Source organism: Dermacentor andersoni, chromosome 3 (assembly GCF_023375885.2).
Source record: "Dermacentor andersoni chromosome 3, qqDerAnde1_hic_scaffold, whole genome shotgun sequence".
NCBI classification, from domain to species: Eukaryota; Metazoa; Arthropoda; class Arachnida; order Ixodida; family Ixodidae; genus Dermacentor; species Dermacentor andersoni.
In genome coordinates this window covers 163,724,542-163,739,281 of record NC_092816.1, presented here as the reverse complement: position 1 = coordinate 163,739,281, position 14,740 = coordinate 163,724,542, and the positions used below count along the sequence as shown (strand labels likewise).

At 43.1% G+C, this 14,740-nt stretch overlaps 1 protein-coding gene across 1 annotated transcript in view; it reads right to left on the bottom strand.

Moving 5' to 3' along the window:
* LOC126524516 (chymotrypsinogen A-like) overlaps nt 1-14,740 on the bottom strand; it is a 34,346-nt gene that overhangs the window by 18,258 nt on the left and 1,348 nt on the right. Inside the window, exons 2-4 of the mRNA XM_050172817.3 lie at nt 9,725-9,834; nt 5,312-5,513; nt 3,813-3,939 (exon numbers count right to left, since the gene is read on the bottom strand). Coding sequence (XP_050028774.3) covers nt 3,813-3,939; nt 5,312-5,513; nt 9,725-9,834 — 439 coding nt within the window. The remainder of the gene's footprint in view (nt 1-3,812; nt 3,940-5,311; nt 5,514-9,724; nt 9,835-14,740) is intronic.

Below are 14,740 nucleotides of genomic sequence, written 5' to 3'. Positions count from 1 at the left end.
TCACGACTAGCGAGGAAGTTCTTTTCTAGCATGCCCATAAAAATATTAGCATAGTTGGGACCTATTTTTGTACCCATGGAGGTACCACTAGTTTGAACATAATGTTCGCCGTTGAATTCAAAGTTGTTAAGTTCAAGAATTAGTGTTAGAATTTTGTCAAGGGTAGAATCGTCGATCGGTTTGTCATCTACAGAGTGGTTATATGCCTGGAGTACAGATTGAATCCCATCTGTATGGGGAATGTTCGTGTACAGCGATGCCACGTCCAGTGTGACTAGAAGGGCATTGCTTGGGACACGCAAGTCGGCGATATCGGACAGGAAGTGGTTAGTATCTTTGATATAAGAAAGAAATTTAGGAGGAATGGAACTGATGAGGTTATCTACATAGCGGGACAAATTTTCTGTGACGGTGCCTATTCCTGAAACTATCGGTCGCCCTGGGTTGTTTTCCTTATGGATTTTAGGAAGGAGATAAAATCTACCAGCTACCGGGCTTAGGGGGACTAATGACTTAACCACAGATTTTTCAATCTTGTTTTCTTTCGCGAGATTGTCTAAAGTTTCCTTTACCGTGTTTTTGAACTGTTCCGTAGGGTCGTAACTCAGGTGCCTGTAGAATGATTGATCATTAAGTTGTCTGTGAGCCTCACTTAGGTAACTGGCTTTGTCCATAATGACGACTGCACCACCTTTATCAGCAGGTTTAATAATGATGTCGTCACGGTTAGCCAATGTTTCGATTGCATCCCTTTCTTTAGGGCTAAGGTTCCGACGGACTGGTAATTGCATTTTGTATGCTTCAAGTACATCCCGCTGCACAGCTCTGATATATAGATCCAGACATTTATCCCTTTGAGAGGGAGGTGTCCAGTTCTTAGTAGAAAAAAGAGGCGTCTTGTTAGAGGTGCCCCGATCGTGGAAGTACTCGCGTAACCTCATGTTTCTTTCAAAATTGTGCAAATCATTAATCAGCTGGAATTCATTGTATCCGCCAGTTGCGGGACAAAAGTTCAAACCTCGTGATAGAACACTATATTCTTCCTTCGATAACGTCCTAGAAGAAATATTCACTATATTTCCTGTTTCTGTAGAAATTACTGAGACGTGGAAAATTCCCTTGAAAAAAATCTGGTTTGCGAGACAAATGCTTGTATGTATTGAACCTCTTAAGAGATGAGGGGGGAAATATGCGCTCACCGAGAGGGCATCTTCAGCACGGGACCACCCCAAGGCACCTTACAGAGATGTGGAGAGCTTCGCGGCCGGAACGAAGCATCCCCTCTCCGCCGGCCAAAAGGGGAAAACGCGCTTTCCGATCGCTCAAGGTTGCGCGGACAAAGCATAACTCTAGCGTCTAGGAAAAGCTTAACCAGGTGCGATAGCGGCACGCATAGCGTGGGAAGCTAGCCGCCAGAATAACTATACCAAGGACTGCTGCTGACGACGGCGAAATACCTTCGTGTAATTATAATAACCCTAATAGGACTACTTTCGAAAGAAAAAAAAAGGGAACGGCCCAGAGGGCTATGCTACGAGAGCTATGACTGATAGTTTTCTATATATATATATATATATATATATATATATATATATATATATATATATATATATGGGATCGCATGCGCGCGCTGTTGCTTTGTCTCTGCGTGTAGTAGTTAAGAGAGCCAGTTTAAGGGCGGAGAAGAAGAAAGGAAAGAAAATCAAAAACTGCAGCGCCGTGGTTTTAAAGCGCACCCGTGGTAGAGAAACGGAAGGCGATATAAGCGTGCGTAGCCATGATACGCACACGACAAACTGCCTTAAAATATTTAGACTTGAGGGAAAGCTTCGGTAACAAACGATAGCACAGCAATCAGCACTCGAATATAATTATAACCCTTATACTAATTGTAAATATGCATCTCATCTATGGGATCTAATGCGCGCGCTGTTGCTTTGTTCTTTGTGTAGTAGTTAAGAGAGCCAGTTTAAGGGCGGAGAAGAAGGAAGAAAAGGAAAGGCTCTGAAGCAAAATTACAGCGCTGTGGTTTTAAAGCGCACCCGTGGTAGAGAAATGGAAGGCGATATAAGCGTGCGTGGCCATGATACGCACACGACAAACTGCCTTAAAATATTTAGACTTGAGGGAAAGCTTCGTAAACAAACTATAACATATAATATATATATATATATATATATTCTACATAACGAAGAAGGCGTCTCGAGAAGGAGACGACAAAGACTGTGGCTGCTCCTTGGGCGCGCCATTTCTATCTCCTAAAAATACACACCCGATTACTGATGTGCGCCTGCATTTTTTGTGCATCATTTTGATGGAGTTGCAGGGTACAAGTACGGAACGTCGCATCAGCCACTATCGCTGACAAAGCGGCAACGTCTCAGCAGTTTGTGCCTACGGTGATGCTGGCCCATCCACGGCCCACAGAATCATATTGAGGCACGGGCGGTTGTGAAATTTAGGACTGGCTTGATATACACCAGCGAGTGTGCAACCACAATAAGTGGGATCAGACAGTGATGCTAGCAAACCTCATATTCTATCCACAACGAACCGCGCGCAAATGGTACGAGACGCATGAAATTGACCTAACTGGCTGGGGCGCTTATCTATCTATCTATCTATCTATCTATCTATCTATCTATCTATCTATCTATCTATCTATCTATCTATCTATCTATCTATCTATCTATCTATCTATCTATCTATCTATCTATCTATCTGTCTATCTATCTGTCTGTCTGTCTGTCTGTCTGTCTGTCTGTCTGTCTGTCTGTCTGTCTGTCTGTCTGTCTGTCTGTCTGTCTGTCTGTCTGTCTGTCTGTCTGTCTGTCTGTCTGTCTGTCTGTCTCTACAGACAGCCAGAGAGACGCGCACACACACACACACACGCACACACACACACACACATATATATATATATATATATATATACATATATGTGGAAAATGAAGGTGGCTTTCCCAGTTTTTGCATTTGTGTACATAAATACGCAGACCACTTTCACATCCCTCAGAAGTAGTGAGGAGCTTTCCGCCAAACAGTTATTGAACTCGCATTCCATTTCGGCATAAATTTCCGAAGGTTTGTTTTGTGCAAACGTTCCCGTTAATTTTTTTTCGCACAAGGTTTTCACGCATCATACGACCACTCCACTGAATGTCGACCTGTAATTTTATGTTACGGATATAGGAATACACCCTACTACCTGTACGGAACCATGCAGCTCATTTAGTTTGTCTGCACCTAGAACAAGATTAAGGCACATGGTTCGAATGCACATCCAACAAAGACACCATTTGCATAGTCAAAAACTACTAGTGACTGCAATATAGGCGAAAAGCACTAGGGAAGTAAGTTGGAATCAACGTTTTGTTGCTATTGTGTTTATCAGACTCTTATAGCAGCAAACATCTTAAACGACGCAGAACAGGGCACCTAGCGAGCGATACCAGCCATTTGATATGGCGATGTCAATATCGCGTGAATAAGCCTCATGTCGTCTTCTGTAGCACCGGTACAAAGAAGCCTCTTCTGAGTGCAACCTCTTGCGGCTGCGCTATGATTTCTTTGAAATATTTAGTGATGCAGTCTTATCTGCAGAATTTTAATCTTTTTTCTTCAACTTCCGTAATCTTTATATTTGCAGTTTTTTCCACCTCCGTTAACTGTGTAGAGAAATCCCATAAGGTCTTCGCTTTCGTATTCTAAGTCTCTTCTTTAGGAGTTCCTAGAAAATAATACGCTTTAAACATATCTCCTTAAGGAAAACATCACGCGACTTCCTTTCCACAACAATGTCTTTCACTTACCATGTGAGGTGCCTTATATCCTTTGTGAAAGCATATTTCGGCCACTGCTAGAGACTTTGTGCCAGCTTCTATGTTACTGCGGTCGTGGATGCCGAGATGGACTAGTAACATCTTAGACGTCTTTTTTCTGCAAAATACGTTCATGTGCACGGCAATCGAGGATGAAGATCCTTTCCACAAATTTTATAGCGCGCGAGAAGCACAATAAATTGTCATTTTATTAGCATAGTTCCCACACGCCGGCACTAATTGGTAGGCGCAATCCAACAAAATGTGCAAGACCATCATGCGCCGTCAGTTGAAAATTGCTACGTGTGAACAGTGCTATAGCCTCTGGCGTCATGTTTGTCGCCAAGTGATATTGGCCGGTTATCTAATGCTACTTCGTTCACTTTTGGTTGACATGACCTGCAGAATTCCATTTCTTTGTCTGAATCCCAACAGCAATATCGGCTATGCCCGTTTGCTCTTTCTTCCACACCACTGCCTGTCTATGTCTCAGCGTTACGCCTAACATTCTTCGTGCCATCGCTGCTTTTCGTTGCACCGACTTCAACTTCATCTGCAGCTTCTTTTGTTAAGCTGCAAGTTTCTGTTTCATCATGTAAGTACGGGTAGATCACTACGATTTCACATTTTTAAAGAATAGCGCTAAGCTACGGGTTATTAGCTAAGGCCTGCTGTACGCACTTGCGCCCCTTTTTATTAATCTGCAGATTTGCTCCTCACGGGGCCTGCGCACTCGGCAACTAAATCACCTGTCGGTAAACGTACGCTTTGAGAGATTTCAGGGGCTGACTGTTAATAGCCAATTATCGTTCGCTTGCCAGGCTATTGAAAGTTATCGGTGTTGTTCACCACATTATTCATCAAAGATATTCCTACGCTGCCTTACACATTGCCTTTGGCTCGTGGATTGCGCTAACGAGTCCTTGAAGCTAATGCCGGATATACCAGCACTTTGGTTGACCGCATATAAATGGAATATGCAAAATTATTTTTAACCGGCCCAATACAAGAGGTAGCACATGTTGAATTCGTCGTCTCTACACGGGCACCTGCGCACCGTGGTGCAGGCATATTTTTCAAACTCTGAGCAACTCTTCGAGCTGGAAGGTTTCAGTAACTAAGACACAATTATCCCAACTTTTCTCAGCGTTTCTTATGAGTTTTATAGTCCTCTTTATTGTACCATCGTTTCACTTAATGTACCAAATGTATTCTCGTGATCTAGTGAGCAATGTTTTGCACTTATGATGTCCCGGTCTGCAAAACAATCAAATGTACAAAAACAGAACGCATTGATGACACTGAAATGTAATTTTTCTCGTGAGGAGCGCGGCCATGAATAATTCTTCAGCAATATACGAAGCATTTCATACTTCACCCCTGCTTCCGAAAGGTAGGCCTGCTGTGCCTTTCTTTCTTTGCATGTAGCCGCTAGCATATTCAGATATGAGGTATTTTTTTCTTGGGACACCTAATGGCTGAATACTTACATGAGACAGTGAGCAGCAGTGACAACGTGTCTGTCCGAGATGAGTGCACCAGAACATATGTGCTTGGAGAAGACTTCATTTGTAAAAATACCAGCGTGCCAAGGCCAACTTCCTGGCACGGCCTCGCTTCCACCAAAGATGCGATCATCTTCGTCCAGCAGAGGCTGTATGGGCGTCTGGCCACAGTTTTCGCCGTCGGTGCCTGAGTTTGACATAGGCGATATGAAAGAATAATCATGTGGTCTCACCTACTATAACCAGCACAAGATAACCTCAATGCAGAAGCACTATGTATCTTGAGTGGTACTGTTGGCATTTGTGTACAATTGCATTCACGAGTATTTATTCATTTATTTTTCTCAACGAACGCACCTTTGCTGTTGCCCTAATATAAACTATTTAAAGTTTGTAGTGTTCGCTACGCACATATAGAAAAGTTACATTATATACTGGAGTTCTAACTGGACAAAACACGTTATGAGTATTAGGCACACCGTAGTGGAGGACTTCGGATTAATTTTGATCATGTAGGATTCTTCAACGTGCACTCAATTCACGGTATATGGGCCTCTTTTTCCATTTCACCTCCATTGAAATGTGACCGCCGCAGCTGGAATTCGATCCCGCACCCACGGGCTTAGCAGTGAACGCCGAAGCTACTGCACCACTACGGCAGGTGTACATGCTTATAAAGTCATACCTTTGTTATATGGGGCCCTTGGGGTTCCTAGAATATTGCCCGAAAATAAAGTATTTCTTAATAATGAATCTTGGTTGAACACTCGGAACGTTTATTGAGATGAAAGAAACAAAAACCCAATGTGAAGTTTGTTTTGGCGCATTTAACTCTTCAGCGTACATTAAATTTGAGAAAATTTTATACGGGAACGGCATTACCCTTGTCGAACCCTGAAGGCTAACGCTTGTGCACTTGTATTTAGAATGTTGAACATTCCGCAGAATTCGCTTTCTGCTACTGAGCAAGTTCCAGCAACCTAAGTTTGCTCAAGAAGCACCTAATGATTTTGTTTTGGGGAAACGCGGTGGTTCCTCTTGACGTAAGGTTCGCAAATTGAGCTAAAATATTTCTCAACCGCGGGAACAACTCTCGTCTGTAATGCTCGTAGAATATGTGTGTGCTGTAATGCGTTGTGACGTGTCTTGCTCCTCTCTACCTCCTTCATTTTTCTTCTCCTAGAGCAAGTGGCCATGGTCTCTTCCTTACGGGATATTTTCTAGCTTCTGCCTTTTCTCTCTGTTTAATATTTTTGTATTTTTCTATGAATAATAATAGTTGCAAGAAATTCGCTGTACACATTGAAGTACCGCATGCGTGATGAGGCCTGCGTCAGTAGGCTTCGTGTTAATGAAATTCTCGATGTCAAAGTTCCCGCAAAGTGAATCCAACATAGCCGGACAGCTGGAGCTCATTGACGAAGTTAGCATGCGAGAGGTAAAGCTGCTCAGTTTCTGCGGACTTGAGTGTAAGGTGTCAGTAGAACAACTGGTAAACGCTGTATGTCCAGACTCATCAAGCACGTACCCTTTAAAGAACAGGCGAGTACCAAATCCGTCCCATGAGTGGGGCGGCAGAAAGGCTCATCGACACTGTCATTGCCAACAGCGGTGCGTCGCGCCTCTCGCCGCGGGCTTGGGCCTTCGAGCTCCCTTTAAGCGTAAAGGGATCCTGTGCATGTCGAATCTCTCCATACCATGAAGACAAAAATACGCGAATTTCGAAGGACTTCTGGATTCCTGACCTCTCTCCGTTGTCCAGATAACAAGTTTACATATTCACGAGGTGGAAAGGTATTACAGAGTTTCGATGCTCACAAAAGTTTTTTATAAGTCGAGTCGTTCATATTAATCACAACTCCCGCATTCTGTACTCCCATGTATGCTTCGAATTCTTCTGCGCGTAGCTTTTATGTTACCTATGTAATGTTTATTGGTTCTTTCACACTTGTCCTGGCAAGAGGCTACTATTTGATTCCAAACATTTTTCGTATCTGTCATGGGCGGACGCATTTCTGATTGGCGCTTGAAGTTTGTGTACCCTGCTTCCGGTTTTGCTTCTACGTGAATGTATTGAACTTCTGCCGCGAAATTCACCTGTCTTCGCGCTGCACTTCAAGTTATTCACACATAGAATCTTAACTTGGCCCTGTTTCTTGCTGAAAAGCGGCTTTACAATGTACACAATAACTTCTCCGGCGTATATCTATAGAGCAACTCACGTACAGCATCATCAAACTTCGCCACAACGTGCATACTAAAAGGCCACAAAATTTATTTGCAGCAATAACGTGGTCATTCAAGAATGAGTATAAATGATCACGCAGACAAAGGTGCGCGACCGTCATATCAAGAACACCACACCACTTCCATTCCTCTTTGGAGGACATACGCTACAATGCTGCTTCGTCACTCCCGACAGCAGGGTGGAACATGCCAAATATAATGCGCACCCTACAACACGAGCTAAGCTCTTCGTTGTAGCTCCGACATCAGCGTGACGCATCGTTTCTGAGACGGCCGTGTTTAGAAGCGATCGTCGAGAACGCTTACGCTACATTGATTGGAATGACAACCATGTGCCGCACCAAAAAGAGCATCGCACATTTATTGTGCCATGTGTTCTCAATTTCAGTCCCAAAAACAAACACTATTCAACGCATTGTGACGACTAGACGATCGGCCGCTGTGCATGGATGCGGTTCTGGATCAACGTATGGCCGAACCGCCACTACGATATCCTTCGCGATGGCAGTATTCAGAACTATAACCAGGAAGACCCTCTCCACTTGAGAGTGCTCAAGTAGAGAGGGATTCGATGGGGCCGAGCCAGTGCACTGAAAATCGATAACCGCATTAAGAGGGTGGTGCCGGCGCCTGCGAGTGGTCCGCTTTCCCTTAGTGAGCTTGCGGTGGCTGGTTGAAAATCGCGGTGGAATGCCACGGAAGGTTAAGAATGCCGCTAAAATGGATCCCCAACAAAGAAAACATGGCAGGGCGAGGTCGTAAACGTTCTGAAAGTGCTCGAAAATGTTGCACTGCCACAAAAAAAGTTTTTATGTGCGCCAAAAACCCAAGCTCTCCGCCAGGTGCGAGTAGCGAATGCCTGAGCGATCGGCGGCTGCCATCTTTTATTATTTCGGAACGGGGTCGCCTGCGGCTATTCAGAAGAATATGCAGTGTTGTTCGGAATATTAATGGATCTTTAACGAGTGCACGTCACTTTCACGCGGTGTTTTCGTGGTTTTGTGACGTCGCGTGATAGTCAGGTGAAGTGGGTGCAGCCCGAACACATTTGACCAATAGCCGAGTGCTAATGGCGAAAAGGCGTCGAATCAGTAATAGCTCTTCTTTACTTTTCTTCGGTCCAGTCTTGCATATTCAGTGTGGACTCGTCATATCACACGGGGAGCTATCGTGGTTTTCGTCACGTGGCGTGACAGACAGGCGAAGTGGGGGTGGTCCAAAAACGTTTTGACCAATCGCGAAGGGCTGAATCCAGAATTGTAAGAGAAAAGTTTGCAATAGCTTTACGTTATAGCGCCTCCCCTCGCGTATAATGCATGCTAACCACCGGCACCACCACAAGAGCTATGATGCATACTGTCCCTCATGTAGGTTAACATAAAAAAATACAGCCAATTCCGATTGCTCATGTCATGTTGCGTAAATGAGAAATTAACCGTTGACGCAATGTTGACTTCCGGTTTTGGGAATGATGAAAGGTGCAGAAAAGTTTTCGCGAGTAAATAAACTACATTAAACAGCGGTGTGCACTCTTAGAGATATGAAGATATGAAAGCAGTTTTGATAGTTATGTCACTGTTTCTTCCCACTGACCCCCGCCGCGTTGACTCGACTCTTATGGCACTCAATACTCAACACTGTACCTGCCCACCGTGGCAAAACGTAAAAACAATCGTGCACCTAAAATATTGGCATCCGACGCTGAACACTAGGTAGTTGAAATTGCACCACACTCGTGTATGACGACTCCCGTTAAAGCCGAATGAGCCACTGTGGGATGTTAAATTAAGATCCCACCAACATAACTGATAAATAGGCAATTCTCATTAAGGACATATTTTAATTACTTGCGTCTGCGTCATTGTGCAGAAAAGAACTTTGTTATACATGACGAAAACACCTCACGTTTCACCGACCTCAGAAATCAACACAATCCACTTCTCTTACGTGTACGATTTATCTCCTTTTTCTACGATTGTGTAGCGTCATTCAGATCTTGCCGTTGCCCAAACGCCGCTTAGGGGCGATACTAACATACAAATACCAGCATTCGTAAACATTCTGCCAACACCATGCCATCCGCGAACCGACTTAGCGAAGTGAATATTTAAAAAAGCGAGAGAGAGAGAGAGAGAGAGAAAAATAACTTACCGACTTCGTAGGCAAAGCCACACCGTGCCATCAAAATCAACAATGCCCACAATAGTCTCATGGCGTCGGAACCGTCAAAACTGCGCGGCAGACTGCTTCTGAACTGGTGGCTGCGAGTCGTTAAAGACGGTTTTATGGCCAACGTCTCGGCCTTGCTATCTCTCGATAAGAAGCAGCATAGGTGAGACGTGACGTCAGAGTTTTGAGATACCTGGCCAGGTGTGAGCGCAACTTCCAGTCCACCAGGTGGTTTTGTTCCCACAGTGCTCCACTGAGAGCTCTTCAGCCATTGAGCTCGCATCGTGATGTTATCGGGCATAGGCCCCAGTCGAAAAGACAGTACAGAAAAGTAATTTTCCCCATCCTTCGAACAATTTTAATATCGAATGGTTGACTCCCTTATTTATCTACGAAAGGCAAAAAGCTTGGTGATTTTTTTAAGGTACGGAAGTATGTATTACATTATAATTGTCATAAAGCGCCACTTCCGACGCTAAGGACAGTTTACCTTGGTGTAGGTGACGTTCGCCGCTCATACTTTTAAGGGAAAACACAATGAATGTGTTAAGCTAAGTATAATCGATAGCTTTTTCGTATATAAGGCTATCATTGTTTTCTATGTGTCAATATATGACTTCGTCGCGCAGAAAATTGCAGTCGAAGGTCCCGCAGCTGCTCTTCAATTTCAACCACCAGCGCTAAAATGGACGAATTGACGTTTTCACTACGTGACCCCCTCTCAGCCACTGTGGATCAGCCAGTTCTGAACGATGAGCAAAACGAGAACAAGGTAAAAGCGGGAGCCAACGTTTCCACACGTGGACTTGTCTTTTCAAAGGCGACGTATGCTTTACTCGGCACAGTATATATAGGTAGGGTTCTTCTAAAGGGGAGACAGGGCGAGGTGGGTAGGATAGGCAACGACCGAACATATGTTAGAGGCGAGGTTGTTGCCGGCGAGGCTTGAAAAGGTGGTAATAAGGTGAACTCACTGTAAAATGCTACAGCTGTGTGAAGTTTATTTATTTATTTACTTATTTATTTATTTATTTATTTATTCATATATTTATTCGCGCACCTCAGCTGATAGAGAAGCAATATTGCGTGAGAGGAGGAGCGTTACACAAAAACAAACAAGTAGATCAGCCAGTGGTCTAGCTGTGTGAATAGATTCAATACGAAATTGAATTACCTCCGCCGTGGTGGATCAGTGGCTATGGCGCTATGCCGCTAAGCACACGGACGCGTGTTCGATTCAAAGCAGCATTGTAACTGGGCGGAATGCGAGACCTCTCCTGCACCACTCTTTCTGTGCCCGTTAAGGAAATAAAGTATACGGTCGAAATCCATCAAGGGCCCTAGACTACACGGCGTCTCCCACAACACGTGAGTTGCTTTGGGATGCTATTATGATCGACCTGTCAAGTGTGAGAAACGTTGAAGTGGGCGTTCCCATGTCGACATAATTGCCTCTCTTCCCCGAAAAAGCGTGACAGCTTTACGCCCTGAGCAAACACAAAGGGAAGGACGAAGAGGAAAACACCCGATAGACAGGGGCTCGTCGACTACATAACCTGACGAAGGCATTGATACTTCCACAAATGCCCCAAGTTTTCGAAGAAGATATCGACGACCAAAAGACCGCGAGGGCCTATTTAAGGCCGTCCTGGCTCCCGTGTTATGGAGAACCGCTCGAGACTCGGATAGAGTCAAAAGCATGTACAAATGAAGTGAATACATTCCTTTCTACTTTTTTTTCATCATCACGACGCCCGCCTTTGTCGTCGTTTCCTGATTCTTGCGGTGAAAAACCACCTCACCCGATCGAGATCGTATCTATGTTAAGCCACATACTTTCCTTCAATGGCGCATGATAACTTTAAGAGTATGTTATATTTGCAAGGTAATTTTCAACGCACATGAAAATCCTGCCGCTCACGCCGCCATATCCGTGCGGCTACTCGCCGTAACGTTGCCGCCTTACGAGCGCGACTGAAGCACGAGGCACTACACTAAGGACACATATTTTTTGTCGCACACATCGCTCACACTTTTATGGCAGAGGCGTAGTCTTAGTAAGCAGGGGACTGTAACCAGAGTCAGGTTTGGATCATCACCTGGGTGTGTGCGCGCGCCTCCTTTCGTGGATAGGCGATTGAATCAGTGACAGTGTGAGGAAAACAGACCGAATGGGGGCACACAGCCCATAGTAGGGGGAGCCACCGTGAAATTACAGTGAGCGACAGAGGCTGGAGTTGCCACATTGCCTTGCAATAATTTCTGTGTCCAACGTTACTCCTCCACTGTCGCAACTGCGCGGCACGCACGCACAAAGCCGAAGAAATTGTTTTCATCCAGCACATGAACAGTGCTGAATCGCAACTTTTTTTCGTCCACCTAATTAATTTCCAGCGCTCTAATCGCGGCAGACATCGCCTGCCTCACCCAAGAAACGCGTATTTTATCCCACCTGTCAGATCACCGCGCTTTTAACCAAGCACTAATTCGAACCTTCGACAAGACACATTCGCCTTAATGTCCCAGTGTGTTTGTTCGCAGTATGTCTCCTATGGAAAATGTCTATACACACCTATAGAGATTTGTGTATAGACATTTCATACACTTCAGTCTACAAAAGTAGAACTATACATACAGTTCTACTTTTGTAGACTGAAGTCTATGGAATGTCTATAGACATTCTATAGACTTCATTCTACAAAAACAGAACTTTATATTCCTATACTTTTTTCTATGACATTCTGCAGACATTTGTAAACAAACATGAATTTTCATTAATCTATAGACAGTCTATAGACACAGACATTTTATAGACAAGTCTACAAAGAGTGTATAAGGCCATAAGTCCATAGCTATCTGCTATCTGCAAGGTATTTTACATTTTGTTTAGATGTGGTAGCAAAAAAAAAATGTGAATTTATTTACGCATGTGCACCTGTTGCTTTTTATCTGCACTTATGCGTTAACGTTAGTAGATTAATAATGCTCCTGAACCAGCTGTGCTTTCGTATATGTTGCATAAACAGAATGAATTGAGTGCTGAATCATGCAGTGCAAGAAGAAAACAAATGCACCGGCAATGAATGAACTGTTTTTATTGCACGATATAATGGATGAATTTTTTTTAAAATACAGGTCTTATGCTATTATGGAAAGAGACTAAATATTTACACTACTTCCCCTTGGCAAGCATGGTCGCCAGGCTGGACTTGACCTTTGTCATTAGTTCCAAAGGTGCTGCAGGTATATGCTGCAGGTGTATGCTTCGAGTAAGCAGATGCAGGAATATGAGGCAAGAATAACAAGTGTGTATTCTTTGTATGTTCATTAAGCAGCTTAATATATTTGCTCAAACCATCTAAGTCAACACTTATTGCCGTTTAACTATGACTAATGGCTGCTTGTCAATACAAATTAGTACCTTTATACAATGTTTTATTCTATGGTATGGTAAACAATTAAACAGTCAATACTGCTGCTCGTGCCAGCAACAGTATGTTCCCTTTTATGACAATTTCATATATGATGCATTAATGTACTTACCCAAATGATTCCTATATTTATTGCTGAAACGTTACCCAGCTGGACTATCTGTACATTTTTTTTTGCTGGTAGTTAAACATGCCCGTGCAGAGGGATATGTTCAGAAGACGTGTCTTGAGTATTTACAGTATCACGCCAAAAATTGTAATTTATTTTTCTTAATACACATTTAACTGTCTCTTATACTCTTGAATGAATGGGTCATTGACCATAACTTCAACAGAAGGCAGATGGATTGATTGTATCGATATGGTCACTTCGTTTCTTACAGGTAATGAGGTCTCTTGGGCATGCTAACAGGTTTCTAAGTTAGGTATACCGCATGAGCACTTGAAATACCACGCGAGCACTTTGTGTCATGGCAAGACAGATATGCACCTCCTAGGAAACAGAACAGATACTATTGTTCGAATGAATTCAATCACAGTAAATTATTGAAGGTGTTTTCAAAGCTGAAATTTTTTTTCTAGGGTTTCGAGGTTCAGGACTTTTAGTTAACGCAAGAATAATTGAGTAAGAAATGCCATGTCAGTATGCTTTTCAATAAATGGGACCAATTTCCCTCAACTTTTTATCAGGTGAAACGTTTTAAAAATATATTTAACAAAGAGATTCTCTAGCAACTTTGTATGACATAAAAAGACAGCACACCTATGTGGTCATTTTAAAATTTCCCGATCTTTTTCTAAGCCTTCCCTGGCTGTTTTCATGAAAGTTTTCTGGTCATCTATGACGCCCGCATCTTAAGTGCAATAAAAAAAATATTGTAGTTTAATAGTTGTCAAGTACTGCCAGTCCATAATATTTAGATAAAACGAATAACACGTCAGTCACTTGACATGCAGTATTAGATCCAACTGACTTAAATCCCTTGTTTAATAAAGCTGACAAGAGCTTGGGCAAGTTCATAGTTGATGGCCACACGAGTACAGCACGGAAGACAAGGACACAGAGACACACACGTAAAGCAAATGCACCAATGTGAGGGAAAACTGTTCAATGAGGTATTTTTAGGGTTCAATAGTAGTTTTCTATATAATTTGCTCTCATCACTTATGCATCTAGTTAACTTTGTTTACCTCTGACTAAAGACTACATGGCAATATGAATCAGTACCATTATGATGTTTCATTATATTACAGTATCATCAGCAGTTAGACAACCGTAATGGTCGCCGGTGCCAGCAACGGTACGTTTCGTTTCAAGACAGGTTCATTTGACAAACAGTGTACTTATAAAAATAAAAGAAATGCGAGAACCCCAAATGATTCCTATAATAATAATTGTAGAAACAAAGATTCCCGGCTGGGCTGTGCCCATTTTTCAGGTGTTAATGCAATATACCCGTGCCGAACGAACATGCTCAGCTTAGTGACTGCAGTCTTGAACAATCACGTTAAGAACTGCAATTTATTTCCGCTTAGAGCAGTCTGCAATTTGTATTTTCTCATAGTT